The following is a 12,406-nucleotide window of genomic DNA, read 5'->3' on the forward strand; positions in this document are numbered from 1 at the left end:
ACCTGGATGGCACTCAATATCTTTTGAATGAGTAATAAACAAAATTACTCGAATTCAGATTTTCTAAGTGGCAAGTAAATAAAAACTGAAGTATAGTTTTCACAAGAAACAATGTTTATATTCTAATTCAAGGGTCAGTAACCTATGGCCCTTAGTCTAAATCCAGTCGGCTACTTATTTTTGTAAATCAAGTTTTATTAGAACATAGTCCCACTCATTCCTTTACATATAGTATAAGGCTACTTTTGAGTGGCTGAGTTGAACAGCTGCAAAGAGAGCACATGGCCTGAAAACCCTAAAGTACACATGTACTATCCAGCCCTTTACAGAAAATGTTTGCTGACCCCTGCTCTAAACAATAATCTTCACAGTATTTTCATGAATGCTATAAATTCTTTCTGTAGGAATAAACTCTTTCTGTGGGAATCACTAAATTTATCACTAAATAAGATTATTGAGCATCCTATGTAATAACACACTAGCAATTATTTTAATAAATCCACCCATTTTTATAACTGGGCAACTTAATATAAAGAAACGATAGTTTCTATTCTCATATTTTTTACGAAAATGTAGTATAAAAATCCTTTATAGTTATCTAAAAACAAATATCTTGAAGAGTAAAGATATATACACATATCTTGGCATAGACCAAAAAAAAAATCTTTCCATAAATACGTGAGCCTCAAGCACGTTATCTTACCAGTTTTCGGAAGACTGAGTGGACTGTCTGCTTTTCTCTTTTATTCCCATTGTAAAAGGCAATCTCTTCACTATTAAAGAAAATAATTTAGCAATTAATTTTAATGTTATCTAAGCCTGAAAAATAACTGAAATACAGTATTTGATGACTGAGTATTTGTATTTAAATGGACATTTTATGACTAAGAGCTTATTGGGGGCGTGTCAAGCCGTGGTCTGTACCTAGCTCAGCTGAGTGGAGCACAGGAACACACACCTGACTGGATGACAGACTGGACTGCAACCATATGTTGCATGTGCCACAAGTAGAAAAGATGTGCTGGGCTAATTCTCAGAAATTTGAATAAAGAAGTAAGAAATAAGAAGGAAGTTGCCATGACATATAGGAAGGCAGGGCTGGGACAGTCATTACAGACTACAAATTGAGAACAGACCCAGACAAGAGGGAGAAGGGAAAACAGCAGCTTAAACCATAGGCAGCAATGTCACGACATACAGCCTTTCAAAGACAGAAAAGCGAACGACGTCCTGAGGGCTCCACAGCACCAGCTCCCAGGAGGCCCAGCTGCACAGTTATTCCTATTCTTGGAACCCCACCATATCCTCACAACTCCCTCTTCTTGAGCTGGCTTCAATGGGGCCACAAGGGCCACAAGGATCTTCACTAGGAAAAAAAAAGGCATTTTTATAGACGAAGAAATGTTCAGTGTAGTTAAGTAAATATGCAAAAGTCACAGAGCTGGCAAGTCAAGCAGCTGAGATTATAACTCATATCTGACCCTAAAGTCTAGTGTTTCCACTCTATCCAGTACGAGGTAAACTTTCCCAGCAAAGTACCTCTTACAGCAGAGGAAAGTAAAGATTTACATAGGCATCTAGAAGGCACAGTTAAAACAGCCTTCAATAAACACCCAATATTTCTTTAAAAAGTCTTTTTCCTTAAAAATTTATGTGAATTTCATATTCCACTCCAAAATGTACCTGTGTTTTTTTCCATCATAAAAATAAGGTAGCTCCTACCTCAACCCCTTCAAATGGAACTAACTTTCTATAAAGACGCATCATGTTCGACCTGTGCTTCATGGTTTCCTTTACACAATGATACCCTGGGGAATCAGAATCCCAGTTTAAGAAACACAATTCTACACCTATAATTACTTCTCTTACTTCCTTCACATTTAAGCCTATGGTGGAATATGAAGTGAGAATTCTACTCCTGAACTAAGTCATTTTAGCCCCAATCTAAAACTGGAAAGGACAGAATATCCCAGAATATTGATGGCTGCCTATCCAACATCTATTCTCTTCCACTTTCTTCTTCCTCAGAGAATTCCAATTTTCTTAAAGTTATCTATCTCTTCCTGCGCAGCCAAATGGTTCAGGAATGGTCTCAACCCCATCCACAGTGGATGAGTCCAACTGGTCTAAGGCAATCACTTTGCCGTACCTGCTTGCCTAAAGTGGTAATTCTGGCCAATGAGATGTGAAACAGTCTGCTGTGGGGCTTCTGGGAAAGTTTCCCTGCTCTCTTAAAGAGGCAGCAGAAGAGATGGTCTGTTTTTGTTTTGGCACTTTTAACAGGGGAGGAGAGCTGGTGAGATCTGAAACTGCGCTTGTCATCTTGTTATCACAACAGGAAGGAGCCTGAGGAAAGGGGCAGCATACAAAGGAAGGTAGAGCCAAGAGAGCATCAAAGAAGAGCCAGAGCCCTGATCATGCTGTGCCTGGAATTGCTCTGTTCTTAAGTGTTCTTGTGTGGAGTAGTAAATTGTCCTTATTGTTGGACCCATCTGAGTCAGAATTTTCTGTTTCTTGCAACAGAAAGCATTCTAGCTGATGTCATCTTTCATTCACTTGGCACATCACCCCTCTACTCAACGATCTAGTCTTCTGCCTCCCTACAGCACAAAACTAAAACTGGTACTGTTTTAGCAATCCAAGGAAATAAAGGAAGAGGGAACTGTTAAAAGAATAATTTCCTAAGTAATGGTGTAAATGACTATAGGGTAGTAAATAAATATTTGGGTTCTCGAAAATGACTTAAGATTGACAGCCAATACATGAGAAAATTTATTGAGCACCTGCTACATATTAAAAACTGTGCTGGAAGCTTTATATTTATTTCATATTTAATCCTAACAATAACCCTGCATTATCTACCTATTATAAATAAGAAAAGTGAGGCTATAAATAACTTGCCAAAAGTCATATAATATACAGTTGCTAAGTGGGGGAGGTAGATTTTGAAACTAGTCAGGCTGGCTCCAAAGCCCCAATACTTTTTCTTCCTAGTTCAGATTTTAAACTATCTGGAAAATGGGTAAAGACACACATAGTGAGAATGAATTACTGAGTATTCCAAACATAATCTCAAAACAAAAATAGCTGTGGATTATCTGAGACAAAATTTCCTTTGAAGAAGTAATTGTAAGTAAATCTGAATTGTATTTGACTATGTTTAAAGAGAAATTAACAGAAAATTAGTCAATAGAAGACAAGAAGAGGTGAATCAGGGATACTACACAGTTAACAAGAAAAAGGGTTAGAACCATGAAGGATTACTACTTTATAAAACTGACATCCTTCACAACGTATACTTTCAAAAGAGGTAAATACACACACACAAACATAGTTTCAGTAACAGTGTTACTGCTCTTTTTGGAGACAACCTATATGACATTAATATCCATAAAAATGAAGTTTTAGGACAGCTAAATGCATTTAATATTTTTCTCCATACCTGTTTGTGATGAGCCGGGAATTAACATATCTATACTCTCCTTCATACTTTTGCTCAGTTATTGTCATCTTACCAATGGGTCTTCTAAGTCGAGTTAGGAATAGCCCAGAAACAACCAAGTAGGCCATCATGCTTGCTGGGCCCTATTATCATTAGGAAAGAAAGATATACAAAGTTCAAAGATGATACAATAAATTCATTGGATGCAACATGCACAATTTCTGTAACTCCAGTGTCTTTGAGAGAAGTTACTCTTTTGACTAATTTTTTCCCCTTATTTTCTGAGAAAATACACTCCAGGGCTTTACGCTTTTGCTATTCATCTACTCCTCCCACCAGTGCAGCTCATGTCCTAGCTGTCCTAAATTTGCTCACCTAAACCCTCCAAACTGCGGTCTTCACTCTCTATGGCATCTACAATTCTTCTGATGGAATTCTTCTGGATATTCTCTTAAGATTCCACAATAACTCTCGGACCTCTTTTTCATCTTCTCTTTGAATGTTAATATTTCTTGAGGTTTCTTCCTTAGCTCTCTTCTCCTTCTAAATTTATATCTCTAATCCCATCACTCTTAAGAATCTAAGATATCAGTAGAGGAAGATGGGCACAGATGTTAGCTCAGGGCTAATCTTCCTCAAAAAAAAAAAGAATCTAAGATATTATTTCCAAATAAGTACTCTGCAGAGCCTCAAGCTCAATTCCTCCGAAGGAGCTGATCTGCCTTTCCCTTCTCCTACATCTTACTTCCAGCTGCCATACTTTCTAACTCTGTAAGTGACCTCATCACCCATTGACACTTCCAAGAAAGAAGCTTCAAGCTTACCTTTCTAAGCTCATCGCAGGCACTTCCCTCATTCCCATATATATACTATGTTCTGCCACCCTGAAATAACTGTTTTCCTGAACATGCCATGCAGTCAAGCTGTTCTTATGTCTGGCAGGCCTGACATATCTAATGGACACCGAACTCATCCTCCTCAAAGCAGCTCAAATATCACCTCCAATTCTTCTGGACAGTAAATACTTTTTTCAAACGTCTATTAATGGATTTATCACTGCATTATAATTGCTTGAATATCTACCCTTTCACCAGATCATAATGCTTCTTCAGGAGGAACAGTGGCTTACTCATCTTTTTATTCCTACTACTTGGCACAGGATGTGTGGAACACAGTGTGTGTTCCACATTTTAAAAATTATGTATGATTGAGTCAATGCATTTCAACAATTACTGCAAATATGGGCAAAAGAGATAACTAAAAAATAGTTTCTATTTTCAAGAAATACAGAATCAGATAATAGGAATACATGAAGATATATTTAAGTATTATAAAAATGTAATTTAAGTATCATAAAAATATTACAGCATAGAGACAAGAGGGATTAGGTATATTCACTTTCTTATAGTAAAAACAAGCTATAAGAATGATTAAACCTGGATCATGGGATAGCAAAGGGCTAAGAAGATAGACAAGACGACAAATAAAAAACTGCTTCCCCCAGTTTTTTAGAAAGGAACAAAAACCACTATATAAACTGTTTATTAACCAACTATAAAATGTACATACATACACATGTACATATATAGATAAGACAACCACACTATTATATGAGTGTTATATAATAACATTACATACTGAATGACTAAAGGTAGACTTCAACGAGAATACGCAAAGAGAATTTAAAGGTCATTCTTACCAACACAAATATCAGAGAGGCAGGGTAATAAGGTTCATGACAATAGTCAACCATTTACATTATTATATTCTTGAAACTGTTATAGCCATTCTAAAAGAATTTCTGATATTTTAACCTTCAAATTTTATATTAAAATGGCTATCTGCAAATCTCTTCTTAGATATTACTTTGCAACAATAAATACATGTGTGTTCAATGTTTAAGCACTTCTGGTTATTAATGCCACAAAATTTTTCCAAGTATCTAACTTAAGGAAGATTAAAAAGCCAAATTAGAATACTTTTTAAATCTCTAGTACAGAATTATTTTATAACCATACTCTATTAGCTACATATAGTAAAAACACATTCTTCGAGATACATAAATATTCTTATGTGGGGTATTGGAATTGGCCATCCAAAGATATGTCTCTTTGGCATGAGGATTATTTTGGGCTGGTTACTTTTAAAAAATGCAGACACGAGAGAAACTCTGAAAAGTAGAAGTTACCCGTTGTTAAGAGACATTTACATTTGTAGAGGAAATCTCCATCTGTAAAGGTGTCTCCCTCTCTTTACCAGGAAGAAGGGAGGATTACCTTATCTCTAGAAACTCTTATCAATTCAGAAGGCAAGGACTTAAATTTGCATAGTAACCTTATTCTTGTTTACTGTGCTTTTCTGGTAATCTCCCATAACCGACTCCCCCCACCCCAGTATCCTCCTTTGCCTTCATCTCAGGAGGGTATTTAAGATGAGAATCTCTGCTGTTTTGGTGAGTTACTCAGTTTTTCTGGGTCTCTCCCATTATACACATTATAAAGCTTTGTTTAATTTTCTCCTGTTATTCTGTCTTGTGAGTTTTTTTGAATTCGTTGTCCAGCCAGAAGGACCTAGAGTGGGTAGAGGAAATGTCTTCCTCCCCTACACTTACAAATCATTTAGATATTCACAATACTGTATTACAGCGATTTAAAAGATAAAATAAAAGTAAACTCACCTGGACTCCTATTGCACTTGTTAACTTGAAGATATACAAAACTATGTCTAAAAATGGCTGTAAAATAAATATTAGAAAGCACAGAATTAATGTGTAGTTAATCTACAGATTAGCAGATCTATAATCTACTAGGTAATCTAGTACTCACTGCCTAGATTGGTAGCTAACACACCATATTAAGTAGAAAATGCTATTCAACATTTAACACATAATTGTCAACAGGCAGAGTTCCCACTATGAATAACGTGCTATCACAGTGGCAGACTAATGAATACATAAGACAGCTTTTATTCTAAAGAAACTGACAAATAGAGACCAACGTCTACTAACCATCCAGAGGGAAAAACATTTATCACTTTTCATCAACTAAGGTAGTTCTACTGTGATAAGTAACTATTAGTAACTCAGTAATTTCTCAGTGTAGTGTAAAGACACTGAATAAAATGATCTGAGTTGTAACCCCAAATCTGCCAGCTGCTTTTCTGGTTGCTATGTTACCTTCACCTGTAAAATGAGCAGCTCTTCCTGGTCTTAATATTCTTTCATTCTATTACTTTATCACAACATCTGTATGTTGAACTAATTGAGTAAGCCTATGAATCTAATTTTCTGATATAAAACTCAAGCTTCTAGAAGTCAAATAATACATTAATGTACTGCTCCTCACACACAGAGATAACTGACGTACTAAAAGTTGTACATATTTTGAAGTGTTTTTCAAGAAACCCAAACTGTGTTCACTCACTTTGAGTCTTAGCCACCCCCTTCTAACGTCTGCGTTATTACTAGGATAGGCAGCTTGGTTTATTAATTGGCTTGTACTAAGATGAATCTTTTCTTTTTTGCCTTATAAATTATCAAGAAGATAGACATACTTGTAAAATTCCAGTATATTTAAAAGTTGTTGACAAAAATAATGACTCATAATTCAAGTCAGAGTTCAATTAGATATTTTAAAAAGTAAATATACTGTAGTTATATAGCACCATCACAAATTAATTAATTTGATAATATTTTTCTCTATTGCAGATGTGACAAGACCTGAGCTGTAGACTTGATCAAGTGCCAAGATGTAAAGAATACGTAACAACGTCTACAGAATTACATGAACATTTTCCTATATACCCACCCCATCCCACACACACACAGAACAAACTTTAAAATGTGATAATGGGAGCAGAAAAAAAAAAAGCTGGATTACTGAAATATTTGTAGTTGTCAGAGTTGCTAGAGTTTGAGATCAGTTAGCAAAGGCTTCTGAAGAGCTGAGTAAAGAACAGTTTGGTATGAAGTGAAAAGGTATCTTAGTAGTGGGCCTATCACGAGGGGGAAACTCCTATAGATACATATCACTTTTCCAAGAATTTCCTATCCTCCCTCCATCCACGTGGTTGAACCAGGACCATTCCTGTTCTCACAATGTGACCTGGCCCATTGTATATAGCTTTCTGTCTCCAGACTAGATATCTGGATTAACTGTGGCCAGAGGCAAAGATACGATAAGTTCCCATCCCAGACCAAGAGAAGTCATGTGGACTGGAGTGGGAAATGGGGGATGTAAGATGGAGAGGGGAGGAGATGCTGGGTAGAAGACCTTGTAGGTGCCCACTACATGTCCTAGTCAATGCAGGAGGCAAGGGCAAAGAAGATGGATTAATGAGAAGACCACAGCAAAAGGTGTACAGGTGGTGAGATAAGACGAGTAAGATAAGTAAGAACTGAGGAAATTAGCAGGAAGAGAACTGGATAAGGCCTATCATCAGAGTCAAGAGCTTTGGCAATATTCTGGAAGGGAGAAAACAGTAATTAGAAAACAGAAATAAACTAATACCCTGTAAAAATTTTTTGACTATTACTTAAATGATCTATTAGAATTAGAAAGATTGAAGCAGAGAAATGAGCAGGAAGAAGTCCTAGCCCAGTGTTACAGGTGTGGAATTGAAAACACAAATGAGCGTCAATCTCTAACGATTACCAAAAGTACACAGGTCAAGAGATAAAAATTTAAATTTGCTCTTTTCTGAAATCAGCCTGAAAAATTCATATACAATCTGTTTAAGACACTAAATTGTCAGTTCTTGGCCAAAGTATCTCACAGAAATAATATAAAAAATTAAAAAATTATAGTTGAAACTATTATAACAATTCTAATTTTCTTAAAAAAAGCATGAAATATTTATATGCTGCTGTTACGTCCAACAAATCAATGCTATATAAGTTTGCTCAGATTCAAACTTCAACAAATTAACAAATAATAAAAAGAAAGAGAGACACTCACCTTACTAAGATTTGAATACAGATCAACTACACTGTTACAAAACTTTTCTACATCTTGGGTAAGCAGCTGGTCCGGATTAGCTATTCTGTTGTCCAGATTTCCCATTTTATAATATGTGAAAGCTCTAAAATAGCAATAAAAAAATGATTTTAAAACAAACGATTTTAAAAACAAAAAAATTCACATTATACTACACAGTATAAATTCACGTAAACACAGAGGTTTAGAGCTGAAAGAGGCCCTAAAGACTGTCCTAACTGATTTTAGAGACGAGGAAGCAAGTCCAGAGAAGGATGACTTGCCAATTAACAGAAGAGCCAGGATTAGATTCCAAATAGCTGAGATCTTTTCCTATGTTTCTGGGTCTAAGAGCAATTTTCTTGAAAAACATATCCAATAAAAATGAAAAACTTCTAACATCTCAATATAGTAAGTATTACTATTCAATTTAAATATTTTTAATAAAAAATAGGTTATGACTTACTGGAGATACTCCTCATAGAGGTATTTAGTTAGTCTTACTCGGAAGCACAGCTTGAGCTCATTTAACCCAAACTTCAAGAAGTTATTAACCAGAGAGATCTAAAACAGACAAACACATTTTATTGGTTTTGCTTCATTTCTACTTACTAAATTATAATTTATTTCTGTATCATTGCCTATGTCCCCAAATCCTATGATTTTTATAATTGATAGCCCAAATTGGTATAATTCAGTTCTAGCTTACTTAAAAATTACAAAGATACAAAGAGAACATGCCAAACCAAATGCAACTGGTTTATATATTATAACCTATATAACCTGCTTTGTTAAACTTTACTTCAAACTTAATTTTAGAATCTGTTAATATCATTAATTATGAGAAGCACCTTGCTACCTTTTCTTTTGTAAAAAAACTAAAAGCCAAATCTGTCCCCTTTCTACCCAATGTAAAGGACTTGCTTTTAGGAGTTCTGACCTTTATGATTCTATCTTCTGTGCCCTACTACCAGCACTATAACCTTAGACAATGGAATACTATCCACATGGTGTTTGCATTTGTTAAATAAAAATGCCATTTTTCAGATTATTTCTAGAGTCATCTTTACTATTCTTTTCCATCATTATATTAAAATTAATTCTTCTATAGTTCTGAAGTCATATTTACATAAAAATTTTCTCAAGAAAACCCTGGTCTTTTGCTGAATCTCAATTTTTTAATGAACGCTATGCTGCTTACCTCAATTTTTTATTTTAAAAGATCTAAAAACCATGTATGTCCATCCTGAAGTTCTAGTAAATCTCTGATATGTTTTCTAATTAATTGTATTTTACAACCAAGCTCTTCCTTTTTACTCCCGCATTTATAATACTAAAATTCTTAAAGGGTCAATAAAATAGAATAAAGAACCAAGCAAGAAAATCACTTATAATTTAGACCAAACACTTACTTTTATTTTTTATTTTATTTTTATTAAATTCCAATTTAACTTCAACTGTATTAGTGGTTCAAATTACTCTAACGGTTTATGGTCTAAAGCAAGGATTCTCCACCCCGGTGATTTTGTGGACACCCCTTCCCCCCTCCCTGCCTCAGCCCCCACGGGACATTTGGCAACGTCTGGAGACATTTTTGGTAGTCACAACTGGGGGGAGGGGTACTTCTGCCATCCAGTGGTATGCTACTAAACATTCGAGAGACCCTGGCCTAAAGGTTAAAAAAAAAAATCATCCACATATGTATACATCCATATCCATACACAATGAAATTGAATCACAAACAGAATTCCTTTTAATTTTTCTATTTAAAGATTGACATTGAAAAATTCTGCTGTAAGTTACAAAACTAAACTCAAAACAGGAACTTTTGTATCACAAATCTTTAAAGAATTTAATATGTAAAAATCCTTAAAGATTTTAGTACGATGCAATTTTTTCCCTCTGTGAAGATTTTTAAAGAATTACACTTACGAGAGGCATGGCAGCGATGAAGTTGAATAAGTATCTCCTGAAATCTTTTCTGCTACGACCAATGATACCACTGCAAACCACCACATGCAATGCATTAGTTGCAAAAGCAGCAACATTTAACACTAAGAAAACTTCTGTAAAGCTCTAAAATTACTCCTGAAAATTTTTATTGACTCAAAAGAATAAGAAAAATGTTGGTAAAAAACATTTTCTTACAAAAACATGTTTCCAGCTTTTGAAATTTTATCATTTTAAACAGCTTGCTTGAAAATCACTCTATAAACTGCAAAATCATAAGAATGATAACTAGTTCTTTCTTAAGTAAAAATGGTAATTAAAAGGCTTAAGCTGCCACAAAAGGGGCTAGATGTTGAAACAATTAACTTTATAGATAGAGGAGTGGGTTACTATAGATAAAACAAACTAGTATTTGTTTGTTTCTTTTTAAACATTTGAACATCCTGACGCTCATGTGTATGAACTGATGGCAGGGAGACAGAGTAAGGAGAGATCAGCAGCCTCTGACAACAGAGGACCAAGAGCAGTATTTTAAGCTTTGTGAGCCATCAGGTCTCTGTTGCAACTACTCAATTCTGCGATTGTAGAGCAGAAACAGCCAAGAATGAGACTGGCTGTGCCCTAAAAAATGTTTACCATAACAGATGGCAGTGGGATGTGACCTGCAGGTCCTGCTTTGCTGACTCCGGGACTACATGATAAATCAGAAAGTAGATGCGTGGGGTTCCTCAGAGCCTCAGAACGGTTCCATAGAGCCCTCAGCTTTGTTAACACACTTCAATTAAACCAGCTCCTCTTTTGTATGTTTTTAATCTATTTTACATATTTATGTTTTTTTTAATATCCATTAAGAACTTATTTAAAACGAGGGTTCCACTACTTTTTTAAAAAGTTTGAAAATTATTACACTGTATAAGTAAAGGATCTTTGAGTGCCATATGTTTATGATCTAAGAAAGAGATAAAGTTTATTTGATCACATGCGCTTTTTTCAAATAACATTTATTAATATTCCCAAATGTAAATAAAATATATTTTGAGAAACACTGCACTAAATGCTTTAAACCTAGCTCAATACACACAAAAAAATGACTGTATATGATAGAGAAATAATTTGCCTTTTATGAGGGAGTAGGGGAATAATGCCAAGTAATGATAACTGGTCTTTTACAGTAAAAAAGTTCCATGGTCAAATAACTTTGGGAAAACCTGATAAACAAAGCTAACATATGTCTCTACCAAAGACCTCTCAAAGCTCTTAATGTATAGTGTGTGCATTGTAACCCTTTGAGAGCTCTGTAGCATGCAGCATTTCCTCTGTCATAGTTGGGATTCCACAGAACATACTTTGGGAAATGGTACTTGGACTGACAGAAAAATTAACAGTCCAATTTTGATATAACTCCTAAACAGTAAAAAATTTTAAAAAAAAGCTGAACTAGAAAAAAGTTAAAATAGAACCACACAAAAAAGTTTATAGCAATAATATTAGAGACAAGCAGCAATTAAGAGAGCACAAAAAGTTTAGAGGTTTAGATTCAAATTGTCTGAACCAAACTACATAAGACCAAAGTGCTTTAGTGCTGTCCAAGCTGTGAAACACACAAGATTATAAAACTTTGGTAAAGCACATGCCATCATTCAGCAATGGTTTACCAGTGGAGTAGCAGCTATAAATTTAAAAAATGGCTTCTTGAATAAAGCCTTATTTCTGCTTATTATTCCGCTGCAAAAGAGAAATAACAGTTAATAAAGAGGAATTTTACTGTGGCCCCAATCATTATTTCTTCCAAAACACATAAGGATCTTTACAAGATAGTTCGATAATTTTAAAATGCTGTTTGTAGTCAAATGGGTGAAAATAAAATATGTCTTTCTGATTACATATAGCAGTACTAAGGTATGAAAGATTCTTCTCCGTATAGTGGAATTACCACAGTTTCTATCCTAATGAAGGGTCTGTCCTATTAAAATCTGACCACGCTGCTAACAAATAACCCCAAAAGATGTAAAGGACATTAAAATCAAATACATTAAGGACC

General features: G+C 34.9%; 1 protein-coding gene across 8 annotated transcripts in view; it reads right to left on the reverse strand.

Moving 5' to 3' along the window:
- ABCD3 (ATP binding cassette subfamily D member 3) overlaps nt 1-12,406 on the reverse strand; it is a 76,172-nt gene that overhangs the window by 24,636 nt on the left and 39,130 nt on the right. For 5 of the 8 annotated variants that reach the window (XR_011532539.1, XM_008524611.2, XM_070592598.1 and 2 more), the window contains 6 exons: nt 10,348-10,417; nt 8,882-8,979; nt 8,398-8,521; nt 6,120-6,176; nt 3,443-3,585; nt 704-773 (listed from right to left, as the gene is read on the reverse strand). Coding sequence is in view for 7 of the 8 variants with exons in the window: in XM_008524611.2 (XP_008522833.1) it covers nt 704-773; nt 3,443-3,585; nt 6,120-6,176; nt 8,398-8,521; nt 8,882-8,979; nt 10,348-10,417 (562 nt within the window). In the remaining variant the exon portion in view is untranslated. Of the gene's footprint in view, nt 1-703; nt 774-3,442; nt 3,586-6,119; nt 6,177-8,397; nt 8,522-8,881; nt 8,980-10,347; nt 10,418-12,020; nt 12,091-12,406 lie in introns of all 8 variants that reach the window. The other 3 variants (XM_070592593.1, XM_070592596.1, XM_070592597.1) reach the window with 1 other exon arrangement.

This window comes from Equus przewalskii, chromosome 24, assembly GCF_037783145.1.
Source record: "Equus przewalskii isolate Varuska chromosome 24, EquPr2, whole genome shotgun sequence".
Classification (NCBI taxonomy): Eukaryota; Metazoa; Chordata; class Mammalia; order Perissodactyla; family Equidae; genus Equus; species Equus przewalskii.